This window comes from Paramacrobiotus metropolitanus, unplaced genomic scaffold (assembly GCF_019649055.1).
Source record: "Paramacrobiotus metropolitanus isolate TYO unplaced genomic scaffold, Prichtersi_v1.0 Parri_scaffold0000032, whole genome shotgun sequence".
Lineage (NCBI taxonomy): Eukaryota > Metazoa > Tardigrada > Eutardigrada > Parachela > Macrobiotidae > Paramacrobiotus > Paramacrobiotus metropolitanus.
The window spans coordinates 1,089,505-1,113,944 of NW_026570252.1; the positions used below are offsets into that span (position 1 = coordinate 1,089,505).

General features: G+C 45.5%; 4 protein-coding genes across 4 annotated transcripts; 2 read left to right on the forward strand and 2 right to left on the reverse strand.

Moving 5' to 3' along the window:
* Positions 1-2,980: 2,980 nt before the first annotated feature.
* On the reverse strand, positions 2,981-4,308 carry LOC129588965 (uncharacterized). The gene is made up of 3 exons (XM_055483399.1): positions 3,988-4,308; positions 3,736-3,864; positions 2,981-3,315 (listed from the first exon to the last, which is right to left on the reverse strand). The coding sequence occupies exons 1-3, from the start codon at positions 4,232-4,234 to the stop codon at positions 3,185-3,187; spliced, it is 507 nt and encodes a 168-aa protein (XP_055339374.1). The 5' UTR covers positions 4,235-4,308; the 3' UTR covers positions 2,981-3,184.
* Positions 4,309-13,095: 8,787 nt separating this feature from the next.
* LOC129588925 (uncharacterized) lies at positions 13,096-14,850 on the reverse strand. The gene is made up of 2 exons (XM_055483345.1): positions 14,496-14,850; positions 13,096-14,038 (listed from the first exon to the last, which is right to left on the reverse strand). Exons 1-2 carry the CDS (start codon positions 14,800-14,802, stop codon positions 13,425-13,427), a joined length of 921 nt encoding a protein of 306 aa, XP_055339320.1. The 5' UTR covers positions 14,803-14,850; the 3' UTR covers positions 13,096-13,424.
* A 3,596-nt stretch (positions 14,851-18,446) lies between these two features.
* Positions 18,447-20,095, forward strand: LOC129588907 (C-C chemokine receptor type 5-like). The gene is made up of 2 exons (XM_055483325.1): positions 18,447-19,143; positions 19,746-20,095. Exons 1-2 carry the CDS (start codon positions 18,447-18,449, stop codon positions 20,093-20,095), a joined length of 1,047 nt encoding a protein of 348 aa, XP_055339300.1.
* A 411-nt stretch (positions 20,096-20,506) lies between these two features.
* LOC129588977 (uncharacterized) lies at positions 20,507-23,166 on the forward strand. The gene is made up of 2 exons (XM_055483415.1): positions 20,507-20,752; positions 22,082-23,166. Exon 2 carries the CDS (start codon positions 22,367-22,369, stop codon positions 22,904-22,906), a length of 540 nt encoding a protein of 179 aa, XP_055339390.1. The 5' UTR covers positions 20,507-20,752; positions 22,082-22,366; the 3' UTR covers positions 22,907-23,166.
* Positions 23,167-24,440: the final 1,274 nt, after the last annotated feature.

A 24,440-nucleotide genomic window follows, 5' to 3' on the forward strand; every position in this document is an offset into this window, starting at 1 on the left:
TTTTTGTTGCGCAGCGTTGAGCGTTACTTATGCAACATCGCCGCGCGTGAGGATAACGAATGATTCGCGGTATCTAACCTTCGACTGAACGGAATACGTGCGTTTTGTTGGCCGGAGGTGGCTGCATGTGTCGAGTGTTTATCGGGAAGGTCTTGCACCGGTCAGTTGTCAGCGGGATGTGTTGTCGGTGTGGGAAGACTGTCTGGTTAACCGGCGCATCATCACAGGCGGACTGTTTTCCTGACCTGGTTACAGCCGCCGTTGCCGGTCGACGCGCAGCGATAACAACGCATAAGGCGGATACGCGTATTGCGACGTATATATGCGCGTATATACATGGATGCGCTACCTGCGCCGGTCACCGTGAACGTTGACGGACGACCGGCGTTTATACCGTTGAGATGACAAACCGGTTTCGTAGTACATGTGGTACTATACATATAGTACATGTACATGTACAATTACACTGTATACTGTATAGTGTATACGTATTAATATTAAAGCGGATGAATGTTGTCTAAACGGTCCACCATGTGTGACTACCTGTTCTGAGCAGCTCACCCTGGGCGTAGCATGACTAGACACATTGTCGGAAGTTGCCCATTTTATTTCTAAACCCGATTTTAATTTTGTTTCCTCTTCCGTTCTTACGGGACATGGTTCTAATAAATTAGGCCTGCGATCTGGCCGCACAGTGAGCTGGTGTTTTTCTCACTTCTGGTAATCGTCATCATAGTTGATTCGTGACCTTGCATCCTTTTCCCACCTGAACAGTAGTAAACTCCCTCGAGCATTTCGAGATGAGACGCTTTAAGAGCATCGTTTTAATATACAGGCACGCCCACAAGTTTAGTACACATGCACTGAAACTGACAAATCCCAAAACAAGTTCTATATGTATTAAAGCGTATGAATGTTGTCAAAGCGGTTCACCATGTGTGACTACCTGTTCTGACCAGCTCACCATGAGCGTAGCATGACTAGACACATTTATCGGAAGATGCCCATTCTGTTTCTGAACCTGATTTTAGTTTTGGGTCTTTCGTCCGTTCGTACGGGACGTACTAATAAAGTTAGGCCTGGGATTTGGCCGCACAGTAAACTGGTGTTTCTCGATTCTGGTAATTGTAATCACACCTTTTTTCGTGACCTTGCATCGTTTTCCAACCTGAACAGTCGTAAGCTCCCTCGAAGCGCTGAGTAAGCAATTCGAGTTGAGATGCTTTAAGAGCATCGTTTTAGTATAATATATGTACGAGTATGTATGTACAAAATGTATATATGTATGTATGTATGTATGTATGTATGTATGTATGTATGTATGTATGTACGAATTTCTATATATGTATATGTATGTATATATGTATGTATATTATATTGTTTGCTGTCGTTCAACAGCCGAATGTTTTGTATACATTGTACATATATAATACATTAGCCATTGCCCTCTCAAGGTGGCCCTGTAATGTAGTTATGAATGCTACAGAATTTGAAAAAATTCGTTCATAATTTGTATGAATGTTCTCTCATACCAGTTCCTAAAACACATTAAATTTTGGTTAACCCTCGTAAAATGGACAAAACGCTTAAACGCTGTATCGGTGCACCAAATTCAGGTTATTTTATCATCGCATTCGGATCTTCATGACACGATGCCAGAAAAGGTGCATGACTACAACAACTGAGTCCACGGCATTTCACTGAAATTTTCATTCGAAATCTGCAAAAAAAGTCCAAATTAAAATATAAATAAAAAACTTTCAAAAAATTGTGCAATTTTTTGTTATTGGCCCGCTCGACGTCATCTTCCGCCTTAACGTCGATCATCAGCAGAAAACAGACCAGAAAAGAAACGTTTCATACGAACGGCGGTTAAAACGTCGCCGCTAAATAAATAAATAAATATAGCAAGTCACTGTAAGTTTTACGTTTTACTTTTCTACTACATAAAAAATCAATCCATTAAGCCACGATGATTTTGTCTTCGGTTTTGGTTTTATTTCCAAAAAATTTTTTCGTATCGTAATTGTAAAATTACCACTACGAGCTACAGTATTTAACTAACTAGAATAATCTATTAACTATTTACACGTTATCAAAACAACTGAAATTCACGAACAAAAAATAAGTCATTGTTTGAAATATTGGCAAACATTACGGAAAAAACTTGAACCTGACCAACTTATTGCCAATGAAATTACAAATAAGATACATTTTCTAAAAAATTTCCGTCAGAATCCCGATCGACAAAAGTAAAAACAAAAATGTAATTTTACTTATACAATAAATCTTAATAATAAATCCAGCAAACGGTATTTAAAAACATGTTTTGCCATTGACTTTGAAAACACTTTGAATTGCAACCCTATCTTATGATGACTGCACTAAATAAACATACACCAGAATGAATTTAAAAAATTTTAATTCTTTTCATAGTTTGAAAAAATTGGTGCAACTCTGGTTCGGTGTAAAAACGATCTTTATGTGTACGTGTGTTTAGATGCAAAATTTGAAGATCGGTTTCTAACAAGACTTTTATAACACGTGAATGCATTTAAACTTTTTGGAATTCTGTTTCACCCATAACTTTCCAACCGGATGTTGTGCGCGCAAAATCGCCATCCGCCACTGCAGTAAAGACCGCGGGCCATAATCTTGCATTCTTAGCATAACCTTATGTACTGTCCTGATAAAGGATTGCTGATCGCTCCGCTTACGCTGTTTATGTAAGAAATTCCAGCGATGCAACTGCGTACGCCACGTATAACAACTGCATAAGCTCGCAGTGCTAAATCAGCAACGCCGAATAATAATAGGTACCTTCAGGCTTCAGCAGTGACTGCCTATCTAATGCCAACTAACTTTATGATAAGCCAGACTAGCTTTATGACATGAACATGGTGTTGATTGTCGGTAAGTGTTGCACAAGCACGTATATTATAATTTTTTCGGTTGTACGGCGTTCTGTTTCTGTTTGATGGATATTATTTAAGAACGGAGGCACGCGGAGGCGAAGCCGAGGCTGTTTCAAGCAGCAAATAAAAACGATCAAATCGAAATGAATAGTAACAACTACCTAACCATAAACTGATCGGATAAATAAATAAATAAGCAACAACCGGAGTTACAGTGGAGCAGTTAGCAGTTGCTGTTAACTTAGCATCCACGTGTCTTAATGCAAGTTTCACGAAGACCGCTGATAGAACTCGTCCGGCCAAACTCCGTCTTGGGACTCATTAGTTGGATGCAGAACAACATTCTGATCGGATGGACTTATAGGAGCCGTGCCAACTAGCCGACGCAACCGATAATCAACTGGAAAAATGGACATGCCAGATTAGAAAACACATTTTTTTCTCGTCTTCTCGTTTCTTAATATTCATCTCATTAATTTTCTGCCACTCTGCGCAAGATGTAGTCTGTAGTTCTAAATACCATTACCGTAAATATTGTAGAATACACTTATATATATAACCAGAAGCGACCAAATCTAAATTACGTATCTATCAAGACTGTACTCTGTATTCCTCCTACGCTTCGGTCATGCAGTGCCCGCCAAAAGCGAGTGCACTTTACTAGTATTATAACGGTACAGGTCTAAAGCGTTATGTAAAACAATAAACTCGCTGATGGTTAGTGATTACGCACAACTGCAACTGCAGTGCCGACAGTAAATCTATAAAATTGCTGTTAACTCTCGGAAAGGCTTAACTTGTCAGCGCTGCAGCGATTTACCTGTTACGACTACGACTTTCGTATCGGACGCGCTGGACTTGAACACATCCTTCAGGTGCTCCAGAATGATGTTGTCTGCCTTGTCCTTTGTGTAGGGTAATCCATCCCAGCAACACTGAATCATGACACCTGTAGTAGGCGATATTTTTGAACTAACCGGCGAACAAATCTGACATTTTACTGGCGTTAGAGCTGCCGGGGCCAAATCATCAACCCGAAGTGCGAAGTGCTTGCGTCTTATTAACTTATTACCTTCGATTCTAGTAGACACTGTACTGCCGGCTTTCCAGGTTTCTAGCGTTTCGGGATTGCATACTTTAGCAGCTTGAATGCACTTATATTGCGAGCAACGGCTATTGCCGTCAAACCCTCCACAGATGATTTTAATACTATATTGTTGATGTAAATCAATGCCGTACGATGAAGCAATGTTACGTAGATGTCCCACACATTTCTCGAAAGTCGCATGTTTCGGAATCATACACCTTGCGTTTTCCATATCCCAAAACAATCTCACGGGTCGTTCGCTGAATAACCATTTGTGCAATGCCCATCCAGCTACCACAGCACCGCCTGCCAGTAAGGCACCTTCTAAAACATTCCACCATCCCCCGGGAGGACCACCGCCGGGAGGACCAACCCCGGGGGGATCATATCCGGGAGGATCGTCGTCGCTGGGGGGATCATTTCCTGGGGGATCATCGCCGGGAGGATCACCGCCGGGAGGATAATCTGCGGGTGGGCGGACGTCTTGTCCCCTTTTTGGGTTCATTCTCAGATAAAACGAGTTGCCCCTTTTATACACAGTGTGACAGTACCACTTAAAGGTGTGTGGGCACTTTCGTTAAACAATCTCAGCTATCAGGCACAATTTCCTGCACAATAAATACTCCCCTGGCACGCAATCATGACCCACTGGATTAGATAAGTGCTATAACTTTAGTCTTTGCCCGTGTCGCCGTGTGTATGAGGTTTTATGATCAGGGTTGTGTGCAAGGTTTTATGGTAGGTTTTATGACAGGTGATAGGGTTTCACTATCGTGGCTCATATCGGGGAGGCTGGACGATAACCTTGATAGATGATTTGAAAAGAGCTTAAAGTCCACGTAAATAACTCGTGCCTACAAAATGGTATCTGTACAAAGGAGTCAGCGTTAGTCATATTCTGGCATCTTTACATACCGCATACATACAGTACAGCGTAGATTATGAAATCCAGTTTACTGCATATCCAAATGTAATGTTTATACAGCACTATACAGAGTTGGTAATTAGGTAGTGTGTCGCACTGCAACGTAGAAGTTGTAACATCTCATGGTCAGTTCCGTGGCCTCTTTTTTGGGCGGTATTAGTTTTCCGTATCCTTACTGTGTACGTGTGTAACGGTCCAAAACGACCGGTCGTCTGAGACGACCGCCGGTCGTTTCAGCCTCTAAACCGTCCGAAACGACCGGGGGCCGCCAAAACGACCGCCGTAAATTTTTCCCTACCAGTTTTTTTCGCTCTTTCAGTCGCAAACAAAACGAATGAATGTAATTTCGTATCCAGTCGTTCCTGCCGGAGAGTAATTTCGTGTCCGGCCATTCCTGCTGGAGTGTAATTTCGTATCCGGTCGATTCTGCCGGAGTGTGATTTCGCATCCTGTCGTTTCTGCCGGAGAGTATTTTCGTGTCTGGTCATTCCTGCCGGAGTGTAAATTCGTATCCGGTCGTTCCTGCTCCGGCAGAAACGACCGGACACGAAATTGCACTCCGGCAGCAACGACCGGATACAAATTACTATCCGGCAGAAATGACCGGACACGAAATTACTTTCCGGCAGGAACGACCGCTTGCGAAATTACACTCCGGCAGAAACGACCGGCCACAAACTTACACTCCGGCAGAATGTCCGGACACGAAATTACACTCCGGCAGAATCTACCAGATACGATTTTACACTCCAGCAGAAACGACCGCATGCGAAATTACACTCCGGCAGAAACGACCTTACACTCCGGCAGAAACGACCGGATACGAATTTACATTCATTCGTTTTGTCTGCGACTGAAAGAGCGAAGAAAACTGGTAGGGCAAAATTTACGGCGGTCGTTTTGGGGGCCCCCGGTCGTTTCGGACGGTTTAGAGGCTGAAACGACAGGCTATCGTCTCAGACGACAGGCCGTTTTGGACGGTTACATACGTGCGCAGTGTGCATGACTCAAGCAGATTAAGTTCCGACTTCGGCTAGTTTGAGGAACTTGAGGCGCTTTTACTTTCTGCCGCATTTCCAGCATGAGGCGTCACAACAGACACACTTAAAGGTTTCATTCAAACCTACATGGAAATGTCAAGTGTTGCGAAGACGATTGTAATTATTATATTGGCGCACACCTGGTATTTTCATTTTTGCCATAAGAGAACAAATCAGGCGTTGCATACCGCACTGCAGAATATACATTCCTAATGATTACTGCCAGCGGTTTTTACCGTGACAGTTAGACATTTCTGCGTCCAAGCTCGTGATGTCCTTTTGCTACGTCTGCTTTCGACAATAAGTAGATAAATGAAGGCATTTTGATTAAATTAGTTCCGCTCCATTCTTTGATCGATAGCCGCATGTAACTGCACTCTTGGAAAGGGGAACAGCAAGACGACCGGCTACCAGGACTGAGCAGAATGTGAATTATCAACACACTGCAACACGGGAACATGACCTTTACTTTTTAAAAGTCTTTAAGGAATGCTGGAGGAGGGTACAGTCAAGAAAATGATATACGACTTATTGTTTTAAAGCCCACTTTCCCACTCGTTTTAAGTTCATGAGCGAAATTTTTGCTATGAAGACTATTCATTTCTGGCATTTTTGTTTGTCCGGAACACCGGGTTACCGAAATATGAAAACATATAGGTACATACTGTACTTAGAGTGACCAAATTAGAGACAAAACAAAGTACCCGATGCGGTGTGAATGCTTACAAGTCGTTGCACTTTAGCAAATGTGCCTCGAAACAGGATTTCCAAATGACAATTTCCAAACAGGATTTCTTTTCTGCATCTGTCAATACGATTACCTGTTTGCTCTGCAAGGTATCGGCGCCAAACTCTGTCATGCAGATTCCAAACGAGAGCACCGGCATGCGCATTGTCAGTTTCACCGGTGCCATGGACTTCGTAAGGATAGAAGTATAGCAAATTGAAGAGTGTTCACTGGTTTAAGAACCTTTGGCACCGGACCGGTGCCAAAGACTGTTAAACCAGTGGACATTCCGCTGCCGCACATAAGGACACAAAAGCCGATTTCGAGATTACTACTGAAATTGCGCACGATCTCCCGGTTCATGGGATAAAGATGACGCCTGCTGCGGTAGGGGAGTGAACTTAAGCGGCACTTACAGCGAATCCGTCGTTAACACAAACCATGCAAATGACCAGGTAGAAAATGGTGCCCACCAAAATAACAGCAAGGGAAACCGCGATGTCATCGCATTTTTCATTGCTATTTTTTTGGTTCTAGTGCTGTCTTATACTAGAACCAGCAATCTTCCCCGTTCCCTTTGGGCTGTCTGCTCCCATGCCAGACAACCAAAAGGGAAAGGGCAAGTTTAAGGGCATTGGAGAGACTCAAATGGAGACTGATGCAGGCAGAGATGGCAGAGACTGTAGTGGAGTGGAGGCAGAGACTCAAATGCGGTTTGGGTCGGAATTCAATGCAAGTGGAAGGTACGATGCTAGGCTTTCGCACCCCCGTCTGTAGATTAGCGTCAGGTATGACGCTAATTTACAGACAGGGGTGCGAAACCTAGCAAAATCATTTTGACGCCGTCAAGATGATAATGAACCTTGGCTTAATGAACAGAGCCATCCAAAATACATGAGCAGTACAATTAAAATATGAATGCTGGGGAAAGTTTTTCAATAAACCTGCATTGTTCGGTAAACGGATAGAGCACAGAACGGTACGCAACGAACAACGGCAACTGGCTACAACAGCCACACTTACTCAAAAAAATAGGTGGCTCCAGCTTAAAACTGAGCATGTGTAGCTTCATAAATTTTGGATATTCTTCGCCTACAGACGACGAAAGAAAAATTAATACTCTCTCGTGGAAGGTTATCATCGAAACGCATTTGGGCAAGCAGTCACAGGTACAACTGACTACCTTGTAAAACTTGTACATATCGTTCAACGCTGGCGGTCCTCAGAAGGGGAGTAATACAGCACAGCAGGCGATAACCGCTTGTCCTTGTGGACCCATCTAAAGCAAACTTACAGTTTTCCCTGGGATCGTGCTGCAGCTGTATTAAATCCCTGGAGAAATATTTTTACCGACATCGCTCATGAACGAAGTAAGCTAATTCAGCATAACACCGGTAAATCTTCGTTACATATTCTGATGTTTACGAGAATGCTCGCTATGAAGGCACACAGAGAAAATGCGGCGTCAGAATACTGGAAAACGACGTTCCTATTCAGTAATGGTGCTTGTGCTAACGTGCAGCCTTGTCCTGTAGCTTTTTGTTCATTGTATTAACTGTTTTGTTTGCTGTTTGGAGTTTGTCAGTTGTACCGGTCCATAACATCCGCATGGCGAAGGTGTCCCTCGTAGGGACTCCCTACGATAGTCTTGTGCTTAAATGTCCGGTGCCCTTTCAGACGTCGGCTGTGCAGTTTGAACATTTTAGGTTTTCGAGAACATAATTTGGCATCAGACGCTTTTTTTCCCAGACCACTACAAATCATTTGACTACAGAATGTCATAAAACAGGAGAAAAAAGGTTTGGGAGTGCGCGAAAGTGAAAGATTTCGTGCATGTACACGAATTCGGTACCATGTACCGGGCCACTTCCCTTAAGATAATATAACATCAGATTCCCAGATGGGCTTCCTCAGACCGGCATGCTCTTATGATCATTCCCTAGTGCATCTCAGTTCCAAGATCGGCTGTAAGGCCAAATCCCAAATTGAGTGGCAGTGAAAGATAAGTCCAGTATTTTGGCAGGGCTAGATCCTACATCAAACGAGCTGAAAAACCAAGGAGGTCGGTGGCATCGCAAGTGCATACATAGCACCATTGTTTTTGTATTTTATATTAAGGTATTTTATTCCAGTACCAAACAACGCTCGGTAAACGTCTTCGGTCTTATGTGCTCGAAACTACCGAAAAATACGTGAAGTTAGCCGCCATGTGGAAAGCAATCGTACTCTTCTCAGTTCTAATGGTTCATGTCCACGCCAGTCTCCTTGAGCGATTGCGTCGTGATGTAGGCGCTAACCCGCAGTCACCCATCCAATCGATTCCGGTAAGGTATTCGCGTTAATCGCATTTAGTCTTGTTAGTTTATCTGTTGATGTACTTGGTTTTGTCTCATATTTCGCTCCCTTGAAGCTAATACGGTTTCACATTTAGGCCACCGGTCACTTACAAGGTACAATACTCCCCCTGTTGGCGCTACATGAAAAGCTGCGGATCGCACAATTTTCTTTTTAGACTCACCAGTCTGTAATCGTCGAACGAAAACTGAAAATAATTATTGGGGTTGCTTAAACTTGCAAACGTGGAAGAGCGGTTCTTTTACATTGCACCCCTTTGTTTTTTTATGGAGATTATCGTTTGTTTAGGCTCTGAAAGTCATGAGCGAAGTTTTTGTTATGAAGACTATTCATTTCTGGCGTTTTTGTTTGTCCGACACCAGGTGACCGAAATATAAAAACGTAAACTGTACTTAAAGTGACCAAATTAGAGACAAAAAAAAGTACCCGATGCGGTGTGAATACCTACTAGTCGTTGTACTTTAGCAAATGTGCCTCTCTCCGTGCCACTGCCAGTTCATACTCCGGCTAATCTTTGCGGAAATACCGTCGGCATCAGAACGTCTGATCTGCTCAAATGCATTGAACAAAATGGTCTGTTGTCTGCTTCCCCACCCGGCTAACGCTGGTCTCGACTCACGGTTCATGCTGATGTAAATTAATACAAGCAGGTGCATTTGGATTTTTATTGGACTCGTTCTCGTTTAAAACAAGTGCTGCAGTTAATACTGATGAATATTAAACATGCTGTGACCGTTAACATGTGTCCAGTTCTGACTGGACTCCTCATACGCAAGCACTGCGCTAAATTACGCTACGATTATGCCTTCGGCCAATGCGGCTGTTATTTTTTACATTATGGCTGCGTGCACGGGTAAACACGGGTTTTGGCTGCGTGCACGGGTGATATTTTTGGGTCCGCACGGGTGTTGGCTGCGTGCACGGAGTTTGGGAACGGGTGTTGGCTGCGGCCACGGGATTCCTACACGGGTGTTGGCTGCGTGCACGGGAAATTATTTAAATTGTTTAATTTGAATTTAATTGTATATTTTAGTTATAAATTTTTTACATAATTATTACTTATGAAAACCTATTCGCTTAACCCACAATTTCTCAACGAAAATACCTACCGCAAGTACTGCGAAATTTGCTACTATGTACAAGTAAAGCGACTTGATGGAAGTACTACTATGTTACCAGTTAATATCTATACTTGTTTTTTACGTTTAGTGTTTAATGGTACCCATTCCGCTTATAGAAAAACAAATAAAATCACAACGAAGTACACTCAATCAGCACAAAACAGCCTCCGGAGGTCTAAGAACAGAGAACAACTGATCTAAATTCGCTCCGGGTGGAGCTTGTGTTAGTGCAGTACCATGAAGTACTTGAAAGTCACCGTAAGTAGAGTCGAATTAAGACGTGAGAATCTCTGGAGTGTTTTTTTCCATGAAGATTTTTGTATTAAGGTAATGCCATTCCTGTATAATATAGCCACGTAAGAATTTCTGCAATACTGCCAATGCTACTGCGTTCCTTTTCGGGATGGATCCTGGAAGGGCACTTTTGAGCAGGGTCTGATGCGAAATGCGGACACACTTGTGACTTGGTAGCCGCTTATGAATCATGCAACCGACACCATTTTTAAAATCATCGTACGCGTTCCGCACAGTTACTCCAACGTTTTCCTTGTCACGCTGCCGTCAGCCGCCTAGTGTGCGACACCAAGTCAAAATAAAAAGAGCGGCACACCGACAACTCGCTGATGACTATCCTGCTGACCGACAACTTGCTGGCGACTTTTTGCTGACCGACAAAATGACCCGACAGCTTGTTAAAACGACAAACCTCACTGAACGACATTTCGCTGGACGACCTTTCGTGAACACCGATAACTTGCTAACGACAGTTTGCTGACCTGAGAAATCCAAGAAACCTAAGGAAACTAAAAAAAATAGGAAACCTGAGAAACCTAACAAACCTAAGAAACCTAAGAAACCTGAGGAAACTGAAAAACCTAAGAAACCTGAGAAACCTAAGGCAACCTAAAAAACCTAAGAAACCTAAGGAAACTAAAAAACCCTAAGAAGCCTGACAAACCTAAGGCAACCTAAGAGACCTAAGAAACCTAAGAAAAAACAGCAACAAGAAAAAACTCAAAAACTAAAGTATCGAACCGAAAAGCAAGTTGTCGGTCAGCAAAAATGTTCGACAAAACGTCGGTCAACAAATAGGCAAAAAAGCAAACTGTCGGTTAACAATTTGTGGGTCAGCGAACTGTAGTTCGGCGAATTAACGTGCTATTAAAAAGGGCAAAAAACTGGCAAAAAGAACTTCCATAACCGTAATTCGTGTGACCTTAGGATGCGTGTTCAGTGTTTCCAGAAGGGTTGCTGCATTTTCTATAACTACCGCTAAATTTGAGCGCCGTTGTAAAAACGCCGTTGTTGATCGAGGATCCTCGGTAGCTCCCACGGATATTGCTGCCGATGGAAGGGATCGTTTCGGCAAAACCCGTAGCCAACGTCCCGGCATCTCGACTGCCATTGAGCAGAAAAGATATTAAGTACCAAAAATCCCATTTTCTCCACACGAGCGGTTTTCTACTACATGTAGACGCCATCACTGGTTCTCATACTCGCAACATCCACTAAAACCTTCTTTTTTGCAAAATTGACGGCGGCAATGGCGGTTGGCTTAGTGGTAGACGCAGGAGGTGTACGGGTGGAAGTGGATCCATTAGCGGTGAGAAGAGAACTTCTCTTCTGCGGTGACAACATCGGTAACCGTGTAACGGTAAATGCACCGGGACCAACAGCCTGTGGGTCCCTGGGCATTTACCGCTATGCGCCGGAACGTCGGAGTTCTACTATTCCAGCACTCGAAAAGTCGATATCCACACAGTATCCTCACACCCTCGGAAGTAATCCCTGTTCGTGGAACATGAAACTCTAGACGGAAGAGCGTTAACCAAAGGGCCAAACTGCATGGGCAGTCTAACCTACTACCAACGCAATTTGGTCCTTCGTTAAACGCTCTTCCATCCAGAGTGTTAAACAAGAACAAGAGGGAAATGTGCATCTTTAGCTGAGGGAACAAGACAGTATTTGCTTTAAAAACTGGTCTGCTCTAGAAGTCTGAGCTGCTGCTGCTGAATAGCCGCTTTATGTACCATTCGTCCGCATTGCGAATTAGCTGCGTTAGCAGTTGCACATCGGGTCTTTACCGAAATCTGCTGTCCATTGCATTCTACAGTTCGGTTTCAGGGTCTGCGCTTCGAGAAATATGTCGGTAAAAATGCATGTTGGCCGGTTTTACAAGTGCCACTTGACGGATTTTCGCCTGGAAGGCAATACATGCACTACCCTAGGCAATAGCATTAGCCGTATAAAGCGCATATACCCGTGTGCATGCAAATCTACGCGCGTGAAATTGCCGATTCGGCTGCTTTGGAGAGCGGCATCGTGACAAAATCGCCGTGTCACGCCGTTAAATTTCGCAAGCTTCTTGTCTAGCGCATCGGGTTGGCTATTTAGGCAGGTGCCATGTTTTATCGCTTGCCAACAGCCGCCGAAATAACTGCTGAGCATGTATGTCTTTTTTGATCTGATAGTCTGATGACTTTATTCGGATGCAGCAAAACATTTGTTCGTAGATCAAAAATAGTTTAATTCAGAACCTTTAACGAAATAAACTTTTATTGTCTCGACAATTTAAGATTTTAGACAATTTAAGATACCTGATTTGCTGTGCAGTGTGTTCAGACCGTTGGAAACTGTGTACTCCGTATGAAGTACGTTAAACTTAAGTATAGCAGGAGTTTAGTTTGCTGTCAAACACCAGTGCTAACTGGAGTGGACGACACAGTACAGTACATGTATATGCCTGTGCAGGTGCGTTGATGGACGCTAATGAAAATGATTTGAATTTGGAGACTGAAAAAGCAACCAAAACCGTTATTCGTGGATCTTAGCATTCAGTTTTCTAACGTTCACGACGTGCTGCTGCATTTGCTTTGCAAGCGCTGCTGTAAAACTGTAAAAGCGTCATTGAAAAGCGCGGCTCAGTCGGTTTCACCGTTTACTTTTTCATCTTATGCCTAATTATGTTCACACTCATGTTTCAGCAGCTGCTTGGTTACAGATAATGATGAACCGAAATGAACAACAATCTCTAAAACCGCGTACTTCTACGTAGTCGTGCACCGAAAACGAAAATCACATTATTATCCGCTTAACTTGAAACGTTGCTGTAAAAGGGACAAAACTGCGCATTTCTGTTAAATAGCAGTTAGCTGCAAGACGTGACAATTTCGAAAAAGCATAGTATTCGAAAGTTAGCTGTATTAGCTGATAAAATCTAGCTGGAGCAAAGAACTTATGCTAAACCATGAAACTTAAACCGCAGCGCCGGCGTTTTCCGGGTAGTGTTGGCGCAGGAACCGCACCAGCCCCTCCGCCAGATTCCGCACATTCGTGTCGAACTGTCCCGCTTCCGCCAGCCGGAAACTGCGCGCCAGCTCGATCTGGATGGCGTCGCTGTGCGCCGTATTATGCGTCTCCACCGTGTACCCTCCGTCGAAATACTTGCGCCCGTTGACCCGCGGTTCCCGGGGTCCCGGCATGACGTTCATCCCGGCGTCCTCCAGATACCGGCCCAGACTGATGTTCCCGATGACCACCTGGTTGGAATTCCCGAATTTGTTGGCTAAGTAGCGGATACTGCTGCTGCGCTGCAGGTCGTAGACGCCGGCGTCCAGCTCGGCGGCGGTGAGGTTGTAGCCGATCTCGGTCAGTTCGTGGGTGTGGGATTGGCCATGGAGGTCGATCAGGAGGTGGCTGGCGTAGCGGGGGTCGGCGTCCAGGGCGGTGCGGGCGGCGGTGATCATGGCGTGGTAGAAGTCGTAGGTGGTCACGGCCAGGGGCTCCCCGAAGGCCGCTTCGTTTACGGCGCGGTTGGGGTCCAGTTTGGTGCGGTGCAGTTTATTGGCGACGAAGTACGGATACCGGCCTGCATTATTAATATCATCGATATGTACCGTTATATATCAGACCGCAAAAGTATATCCCTGTTTTCAGTATATGTTCATATATGGTATTTTTAGTATATGTCGTGTATTTTTACTGGATACTCTAAGAACATCAAGGTAACAAACAGATTTCGCACATTACGTTCCCTTCAACACGTAGAACGCTTCCATAAGCCTTGGTACCAGTGCCAAACATCTCTTGTATCTGTACACACGCTGCGTTTCCGTGTTAGCGCAATAATTATCCGCTGTTTTAGAACTGCAAATGATTACAGCTAAATAGCGTGCGCGATGCCCGGCCGCAGAAGAACAGCGGTCGGGTCTGCCAGTGTTACAACTTGCACTCATCGAAATTCCGTGAATTTGCAGCCAGTGGATCTCACTGAGATCCACTGGCCAGAAATAATTACTGCATGTTGTGTACGGTTAGCGACATACCGGTTAGCTCGTAGACATATTGGCGCAGCTTCTCGGCGGCTTCGAAGGTGTTCATGTCTTTGTCGGTGGCGGTGGGGCATTTGCTCTTGTCCGGCGTGCAGCCGTGTCGGTATTCGCAGCGGCGAGTCGCCGCCACGTAGCAGCCGGCCGTGCGGTTGCGGATAGCGGCGGGACGGGCGCTCCCGCCATGGGGCGCCGAGATGATCAGGTTCAACGTGCCAGCACGGTAATCCACGTACTGGGATTGCTGGGAGAGCGCGGCGCCGGCGCACATGGCCAGCAACAAAACCGAAAGAACCACAGACATTTTTCGGTGTCTTCCACAATTTTCCAACCACAAAATGGTAGTACTGCGTTGAGAGACGGTAGCGCTGTGCGGAAAAAACGAAGACAATGTGTTTGACCTTTGAGCGATAAGACAGCGTATTGTCACGTTAATGTAACGTCCAACTTTTAACAATGCGTGATAAAATTGTCACGATACGAAATAATCAGTTGACTACAGTCAGTGATTAGATAAATCTGTGCCACACTAGCATTTTTCTATATAAATAACATATGTATTCCACGAAATAATCCGCAATATATACTGTTTTTTGCTTTTGCTTCTGTTCGTCTGTCAACGCATTTCTGACTTTTTGTACAAGATGTAATTAATTTGAGCTTTTACTTGGTGATTTTGTTATTTTGACATGTATTTGTGCGAGTATGTTGTTGTTTTTTTTTTGTGGTGTCGTATCATGGCGCAATTTATGACCACAGTTTCATCAGTATAAGTAAACCGCGTGCTCACTATAAACCGCGACATATGCGTGCGGCATTATGGCGGCATTATCACCAGATGAATAACGACCGGCTGCTCATAGCAGCTATGAGCAGGCTCAGCCTGCTCATAGGACAGCGTCGAAGAAATTACGACAACGATGGTCTGTTCGCCCATCGGCCTCCTTTCTCCGTCGCGTCTTATAGTCAGCCGTGTAATACAGAACGAACCACCGATGTTGTCGTAATTGTTGTGGACAATCGACGTGACCTTTCTGCTCTGCATATCGCAGGGAAATTTGAACTGCATCGGTTACCCAGTCAAACTGTGAAATTTTTATCATTTTCGTCGCGTTTCCGGCAAAATGCTGAGCGTCGTCGCGGCCGACTGTGATGAGGTTAAGGTCAACATACGCTACATCTTTGACTCAATGGAGCTGCTTCATCAGGCCGACGTATATTTATCCTATCGCCGGCAATCTCCCGCTCACGGCCGTGTGTTTGTTTACTCGCTGGCTATTTCTGACAGATGCCGGCGTTTCAAATCAGTACGTTGTTGTTCGGGATGTTTTCTGTTTGGGCTTGATAGCAACCCGATGATTAATATTTCTGACATCCGGATTTCTTAACAGTGTGATTCTTAATGTAATAATCTGCAGCTCAATTCAAAGCCTTTTTAGAATTGTGAACCGGTGTTATGTGAAAATTCTTTGCACATTAAGAGAAGTTTATGGTGTGACCTTTTTTTGAAATATTTGCCGACATCGTATGGAAAAGCCCTTAATCCCGCCAACCATTAGCTAACCGTACAATGTTGGACATCAAATTTTTTTAGTCAATTACTGTAGTTGTATTGCGGGAGATTTATTCGTGCATTGACCGAATGTGGTGACCTTTGTGGAAGAAGTCGGCACCGTCGTATATATATGGCACGGTGACCTTTGGCCTAATTGTTGGATAGTAAATCTTGGCGAGATGATGACCGGCGTCAACCGCACATGGACTATGTCCAACTACATCGTCCTCGCTCAGCCGGATCCCGACGCCCCAACCACCCTCTCCCAAGCGGCCGCCGCCCTAGAGGAATCCCTTCCCGCATCCGTCAAATCCGCCCTCCCGATTCTAAACATACTAACCATGTCGCTGGGCGTCCTCCTCAACGTGACGGTGCTCATTCTCTTCCTCACGCACCGCTTCCTGCGGCGGAAGCCCTTCACGGTGTACTTGGTTAACCTCCTGGGATGCAGTCTGATTTTTCTGCTAACCTACGGGCCCCTCAGTTTACTCAACCTCCGCAACGCCCTGCACGGCGCCTGGTGCAGTTTGTTTATTTACACGCTGAACGCCCCACCGGGATGCATTATCTATGCGCATACGTTGATTGTGGCCAACCGCCTGTGGGCGCTGCTGCGTCCGATCAGTTACCGGCATTTCCTGCACAGCCGGCAAGTGGCCACTGGATTGTGTGTAGCGGCGTGGACGCTGGTCAATGTTCTCACCGTGCCGGGAGTTGTTTTGGACGGGATATACTACCAGACGACAAGCGAAGCGGGCGCGCCGTGGACGACGAGCGAAGCGCCGGCCTGGACGATTAGCGAAGCAGTATTCCCGACGAGCGAAGCGATGCCAAAGAGGACGAGCGAAGCGCCACGGTGGACGACGAGCGAAGCGGCACCGTGGACCGGTATCTGCCTGCTCAACGTCGACCGCCAACTTGCCTGGGCGGTCTTTGGGGAGATCGTCGTGGGTGTTCTCCCGCTGGTCTTCATGATCGGCGCTAACTTCTTCCTGGTGTGCCGCGGGAAGCGCCGCCTGCAGAGCCGCACGAAGCGGGCGCTGTCCATCAGCTGGCCGGAGACGGGCGCCGCCGCGAGCAGTGAGGCACCGAGTAGCGTGGCCTGCCGGATGAGTTCGCGGGAGCCGGAGCGGGCGCTGGTGCTGCTGGTCAGCCTGACCTTGTGTCTGGTGGTGTGCTGGGTGCCGGGTGTGTGTTTCATGGTGGTCAACTCCTTCACGCAGCGCAAGCACCCGCATTCCGGGGCGCGGGGGATCTCCGACCTCCTGTTTTTGCTCCAGACGGTGGCGGATCCCGTGGTGCTGGTGTTGGCCACGCCGGAGCTGCGCAAGGTCATCGGGCGGATGGTGAAACGGGTGTGGCAGCGACGACCGCCGGTGCCGGCAGTGCCGCTGCAGATCAAAGCCTAACTGAATGATGAGATAAATTTTTTCACTTATGAATAATTTATGCTTCTTAATTATCTGTTAATGGTCTATAATGCAATTGCAGCTTTGTCGTAAATCTTCGTTCCTGGGCGATAATTACAAAGTTCAATCCCAAGCGCGAAGTGGTTTTTAATGCATACCTTAGGAGATAATACTACCGTACAGAGTAGTAACATTACAGCAGATCCTCAAGCTGAGTTATCCTGTCGATGCAGGAAAGCGTTGTTGATTAATATGTGAACGTACAAATGTCGATGGCCGGCAGATATTTCTCGTTAAAATTAATTTCTCCCATTGAACCCGCTCGCGTAGCCTTTAGTGGCGGAAGTAGCGTACGTAAGCACTACGTTGTCTATTTATGGCGTATATGGGTAGGCGTTAATTGGTCTCCAATGAAGCAGAAGTAGTGCAGATTCCAATCAACGGCCAACGAGGAGTATCTGAATCACTGCATGTACGATATATATTAGTTCAATATCACGTTGATCCGCGTCGCACCTTCTGTGGCATTGTTTAATTTCCTTCTTTAGTGGAAGAGATGCTCGTTCAACTGCATTACGCTGCATTACACATTACACGTTCAACTGCATCTGCACTTCCCCGAGAAAAATGTTATATCGCACCGTTCCACGAATTTTTATCCATGCGACATTATTGTCATAATACAAATTATTCTTGGTGACCTTTTATCTTGTAGAGTCACTTATATACTCCCGCTGGAAAATTCCAGCACACTGTCCGTTTCACTGTCAAGATTTAACTACGAGGTTTTTAACCGCAGCAACTTTAATATACGTTACCGGAGTTGAAATCATCGCCCGTGCTCTGGACTTGCCTTCCAAATTTATTATAAACTGAAACGCTTCTAACATCCAATAACAAAAATTTTGACTGTAGAAACTGTAATATACGCTACTGAAACTGGAATTACCGCCGCTGCATCAGACTTAATTGTCACCAATTTCTATGAACCGGAACGGGACACTGAATCACACCGGCGATTCCCGGTCTTCGGTATGGCAGGCGTTACCCATCCTGGATCTCCTCCTTTTACTTATCGGCCTGTTACTTAATCTAACCGTCCTGGCACTCTACGCCACCCACCGGCGTCTCCGCTCCACCTTCTCCATTTACATCCTCAACCTGACCTTTGCCAGCCTACTCTTTCTAGCATTATACGGCCCCCTCCACATCCTGAGCACCACCGCCTCCGGAGGCCACTGGACCCTCTCCGACACCGCCTGCACCGTCTTCCTGTACTCCACCAACGCCCCACCGGCCATCATCATCCAGGCGCACCTCCTCATCGTGGCCAACCGCCTATGGGCGTTGACTCGGCCCCTCCACTACCGCCACCACCACACCCCGGTCACGGCGCTGCTGTTGAGCGTCACGGCCTGGGTGCTGCCGCATTCCATCAGCCTCCCGGGGATTGTCCTGGACGCCGGGGAGCGGCCGCCGGTGACGGTCACCGGGGTGTGTATGCTGGATGTGGACCGATTGCGGGTGTGGGCGATTGTTGGGGAGATATTGCTGGCTATTGCGCCCATCGGGTTTATGGTGGCGGCCAATGTGTTTTTGCTGTGCCGGCAACATAAGCGCCGGAAACAGCGGGTGGCACGGGCGCTCTCGCTGCAGCGTTCCACGCGGCTATCCGTGCACAGTAAGAAAAACGCTTAAATTAGCTTCGTGTTTTCCTAGGATTTGTCTCCTTCCTAATTTTTGTAACAAACATTTTAAGTACAGTACTTAAAATTTACATAATGACCCTATGGTTAAAGTTGCCCTTTGAAAATTCATTTTATTTAAGTTAAAATCCAGATTATATTATACATCTGGGTTCAAACAGCAGTAAACTTGCATTGGTAGAGACTACAGAAATGTTAAACTTCAAACGATCATCAGGGTTATTTAAAAATATAATTCTTCGACAACTTAATTACCTTTTCCAGCTCGAAACTTATTTTAGTTCATTTTTTTAAATTGTAATTTAATTAGTTTAAATCTAGAAACTTTTATTAGAACTATTTAATACATATTCAAATCAACGAATTTTATTAAATTTAATTCTTGAATATTTAGTTGATACATGTGTTTTAATTTTTCGGATTAGTTTACTAACACATATTATTTTGCACTAAATTTGGTAGAAAAATGTTACTTTTTAAAAAAAAATTAGAAAATGTTAATGAATTTTAAATTAATGAGTTTAAGTTAATGAATTTTAAATTAGAATATGTTAATGAATTTTTTGTTGGTTTTCAGTTCGTGACACGGAGCAGCCCACCGCGGCGGGCGGTCACCTTCCCGGCAAAGCGGCCGATGCATCGAAGGAAGCGCAGGAGAACGCCGCCCCGCGGGAGCCCAAAGGCGGACTGCTGCTATTGGCCGGGCTAACAGTCAGCCTGCTCATCTGCTGGCTGCCCTCCGTCGGCTTCGCCAGCGTCAACATCTTCATCCGCGTCAAACTGCCGCACGCCGGCATCCGCGGCATTGCCGGTCTCCTCTTCCTCCTGCAGACGGCGCTCGACCCGCTGGTCCTCATTCTGACGTCGGCACAGTTGCGCCACGCCACGCACCGCCTTCTGTGCAGTGGACGTTGTCGGGCACAATAACAACGAGCACGTCTCCTTCCGCATGTGACATGGTGGATCAATCATCAGTGCTTCGCCTGCGCCTGTTTTCTTGACCAGTTTCTTCATTTTCCCGTCGTTTACGGCTTCGTGCTAACATTTGTCGTTGTCTTCATGGCCTGGAACTTTGTAGTGATTGACTGATGAATAATGAGTACTATGTACAAATTTGCACATACGACCGTTACGGTGCACAATCAGCCCAAAAACATATGCAGCTGCAGTTGCTTAGAGTCTCTAATCGAAGCTGTTGGTTTGTTGTTGGTTCCACATTACGGTTACGATAGAAATTACAGGATCAGCTTGTACTTGCTGCCGTTTTGGTCTGTCTAACGTGTTGTCTGTTTACCGTGTGCTGCAGGTGCAATATCTAGTAAGGATTACAATGATTACGATTACTTTTAAAATAATCATTACTTCGTGCTGAAATTTAAATACTAATAGGTTTTTTTTGCTACTCTGAATGACAAACTCTGTTATCCTGCTGTAACCGAGCTACGATGTCGGCCTACGAACGAAGGACGCGACTCTGTGCCTGCCTTGGGTCCAGCACATGCAGCTGGTGTGTAATGCTGCTGCTGCAACTAAGCGTGTGTTGGGGATGTCTGCCATCAGCTCAAAGGTCGCCGGCGGATAAATGTGAGCACTGAAGGCCAGAGAGATTGAACACCTGTGCACAATCTGTAGAATTTTACATTTTTGCATTACTATTTGTATCCCCTTATTAAAAGTTTTTGTGTCAATGATAGTTTTTTCAGCACTTTTTTTCGTACGTTAGGTGACACGTGATACGTGTGATTCACAATACCCCTTAAATCCTTACGTTTTTGTTTACCTATAAATCGTTACGTTTTATTTACACTATTGTGTCAATGATAGTTGACGAATTACGTTGCGATTCCTAACCGGGCCGGCCCGGTTAGGAATCGCACCGTAATTGGTCAACTGTGAATAGCTCCTGCGAGTATTGAATGGCGAGTAATGAATGGCGACCTGCCAATTTATAGTTAAGAGATTTCGTTGACCGTCACGAGATCGAGCAAGCACGATGCCGAGCCGCCGAGCCGGTCGTTGAGTTAAGGGATTTGGCCCGATACATAGCACCAAATTCGTGTACACCGACGGGAACTTGCGCTGTCGCGCACTCCCAAACACTTTTTTGCATTGCATTATGGTATTTTGTAGGCAAAAGAATTGTGTACGTAGTTGTGAAATCCGTTTGCGCGCGCAACATTCGGTTGCGGAGTTATGAGGGTAACAAAATTCCAAAAAGTTTAAATGCATTCAGGTGTACCAAAAGTCTCATTATGGACCGATCCCTTTCAAATTTTCCACGTAAATGCACATAACGATGAAGATTGTTTTGGTACGGATCCAGACTTCTACGATTTTTTTCGAATTTTAAAATGAATTTTAAAATTTTTAAAATTCATTTTAAAATTCGAAAAAAATCATGAAAGTCTGGATCCGTACCAAAACAATCTTCATGGTAATGCGCATTTATGTGCAAAATTTGAAAGGGATCGGTCCATAATGAGACTTTTGGTACACCTGAATGCATTTAAACTTTTGGAATATTCTAACAGCCATAACTCCCGGACCGGATGTTGCGCGCACAAACGGATTTCACGCCTATGTATACAAATCTTTTGGCTACAAACTACCATACAGCAATGCAAAAAAGTGTTTGGGAGTGCGCGACAGCGAAAGTTTCCGTGTATGTACACGAATTTGGTGCTATGTACCGGGCCAAATCCCTTAACCCATTTTTGTTTTGATAAACTATCTGTTTTCTTACATTTCTTAGGTTCCTTATGTTTCTTAGCTTTACACGTGGCTTAGCTTTGTTATGCCTCGTTAGATGTTATTTTCATGCGACGGTGGTCGCAGGCTCGCAGCGTTTGCCGACTTAGTGCCCGTGAGTCGTGAATTGTACAAAAATCTGATTAAAATTTATTCGCTCTGTAGTGAACGATATCGTGGCGCAGGCGATGCTGCATCACCGACAGGACGACCGCATCGTGCTACCGCAGTTGGCCTCGAGAGGTGTCGTGACGGACATCGAGCCTGAGCGAGGTATACCGGCCCCGGTTAGGGGAGGATGTGACTTTTGAGTGCGAAGTCCCCGCCGGCATCGACTGGTCCGATGTGTCCTGGCTGCACCAGAACTATGCCGTTTTTGAAGGCGGTGAACCCCTGCCGGCGGAGGACACCACCGGGGAGTCCTATCATTTCACCCGCGTTAACGACACGATGATTCTCGTCATCCGCAATGTCACCATGCGGTCCGGCGGCTTCGTGCAGTGCGTCATCGACCCCAGCACGACACGACCCATTTGGTATTCGACGCACCGCCACATCCTGCAGCTCTTCCTGGTGCTGCCGCGAGTCACGCACCGCAGCGAGGTCTTCGCGGCGCCCGGTGCTCGGTACGTGATCGCCACCGAAGGCGAGACCGTCACGCTGCAGTGTGGCATCCGCCTGCCCATATCGGAACGTGTGCACAGGAGCCTGGAGAACCACGTGATGTGGATCCATAATGGCCGCATCGTCCAAGGTCTCTGGGAAGGACCGTACGGGCTCCCGTGGTTCACCAGCGGACGCATCGAATCCGACCACAGCGAGTTCACCAACAGCCCCGGACAGCTGGGTTATGCCAGATTACACTTTCGGGCCGTTCAGCTGTCCGATGGGGGATACATCCAGTGCTTGTTCCGACCGCACCAGGATATTCATGAGTGGATTGTGCAGAGCATGACGCTGCTGGTGTTTCCTAAGAACACCACACAATAGCCCCACGGTATGCATGTACGATACCGGACCAAAACAGCGCAAATTGCCAGCAGCCTACGTAACGTGCTGAATCGTAGGTGACAATGAAAGTGAATGAACGAATGCTCCGCCGGTATTTTCTTATGGTTAGTGCCCCGCATGCAAAATTCATGACTAATGTTCAAGTTCGGTGACTTCATCGTTTTGCATTACAATTTCATGTCAATTTGTAACACATGCACACCTGCTGCACTTAATTAAACTAAATAAAACAGTATTCCAAATGAATTAATTTTAGTAAGTTGCTAACAAGATCATACATGTATGTAGAGGCCATGAGTCCACTAGCAAGGAAGTGGTTTCGCTTTTTGCGGGCACTGCATGACCGATGACTATATTGTTGGAAACGTTATTGGCACGTCTTGTTTACGCCGTGTTACTGTGGGGAGTCTTTTTGATTATGAGTGTCTAAAATCTACAGTATATATTCGCATTCCGAGCATAAGTGTACCCGGGTCCCGCGAAATAAGTGGACTGCGTAAAGTAACATAGATTAATTACCGTAATGCAGTGGCCAGAGATAACGTTACTAGCCAGTAGCCATTACAAAAATAATCGGTGACCTTTGAAAACCGCCACCAGCACACATTATCACATTATGAAATCCGAAATTCAAACTTCATTTGGTTGCACAAACCATCGTGCGTATGTGCATCTGGTGGCGGTGAGCGACGCTTCGACACGGCATTTTCATTAGCGCTGAACATGGAAGACCTTCGCTCGATTAGGAAAAACAAGATTATTGTGGCGTATGACGTACATACGAACGGAAGTACGTACGGATATCTCGTGATTATTGCTGTTATTGTTGTGACCTTATCTACTTAGCAACCGGACATGTAAAGCCTCGGTTACTACGTTAGTGTATTCAGTTGACTCTTTGCACTACGTATTACGAAACGGTAATGTCTACGGTCTAATACTTTATCAGAAGTATTACCAATTATTTTGTTCAGTCCACGAGCAAACTCAGTGTCTCTTCTACGAGCAGCACGACGTTTCTTGAAATTGGAAAATTAATTTTGAAAACATGTTTACCCGAAATAAAGACTCTATCCGAAACCCTTACACAAAACGTAACCTTTAAGCTTTGTACTTTACAGTTCGTGACGCGAAGCAGCACACCGCGGCGCGCAGTCACGGTCCCGGCACAGCGACCAGTCGCCGAACATGTTTGATTGGACAAAAGTCTTTATTCCGTTTCCCGGACATTCACGGCTTCGTTCAGTATTGTCGCTAATCTTGTGGTTCAGCGCGCTGTATCCTTACTCCTTAGTATTTACGGAAACAGCCTACAGTATACATTAGTTGCTGTCAAATATCTTACGTATTGGGACTCTGATGCGAATTGTATCGAGGTCAAAACTCTCGAGTGCTCAACAACTCACGCACTGATTTGTGAGTCAGACAGATTCACTGACAACGCCGCGCGCATTGGTCAGACCGTCAGATGGAGAATCAGTTGCTGAATTAGAAAACCGAACCGTGCTTACTG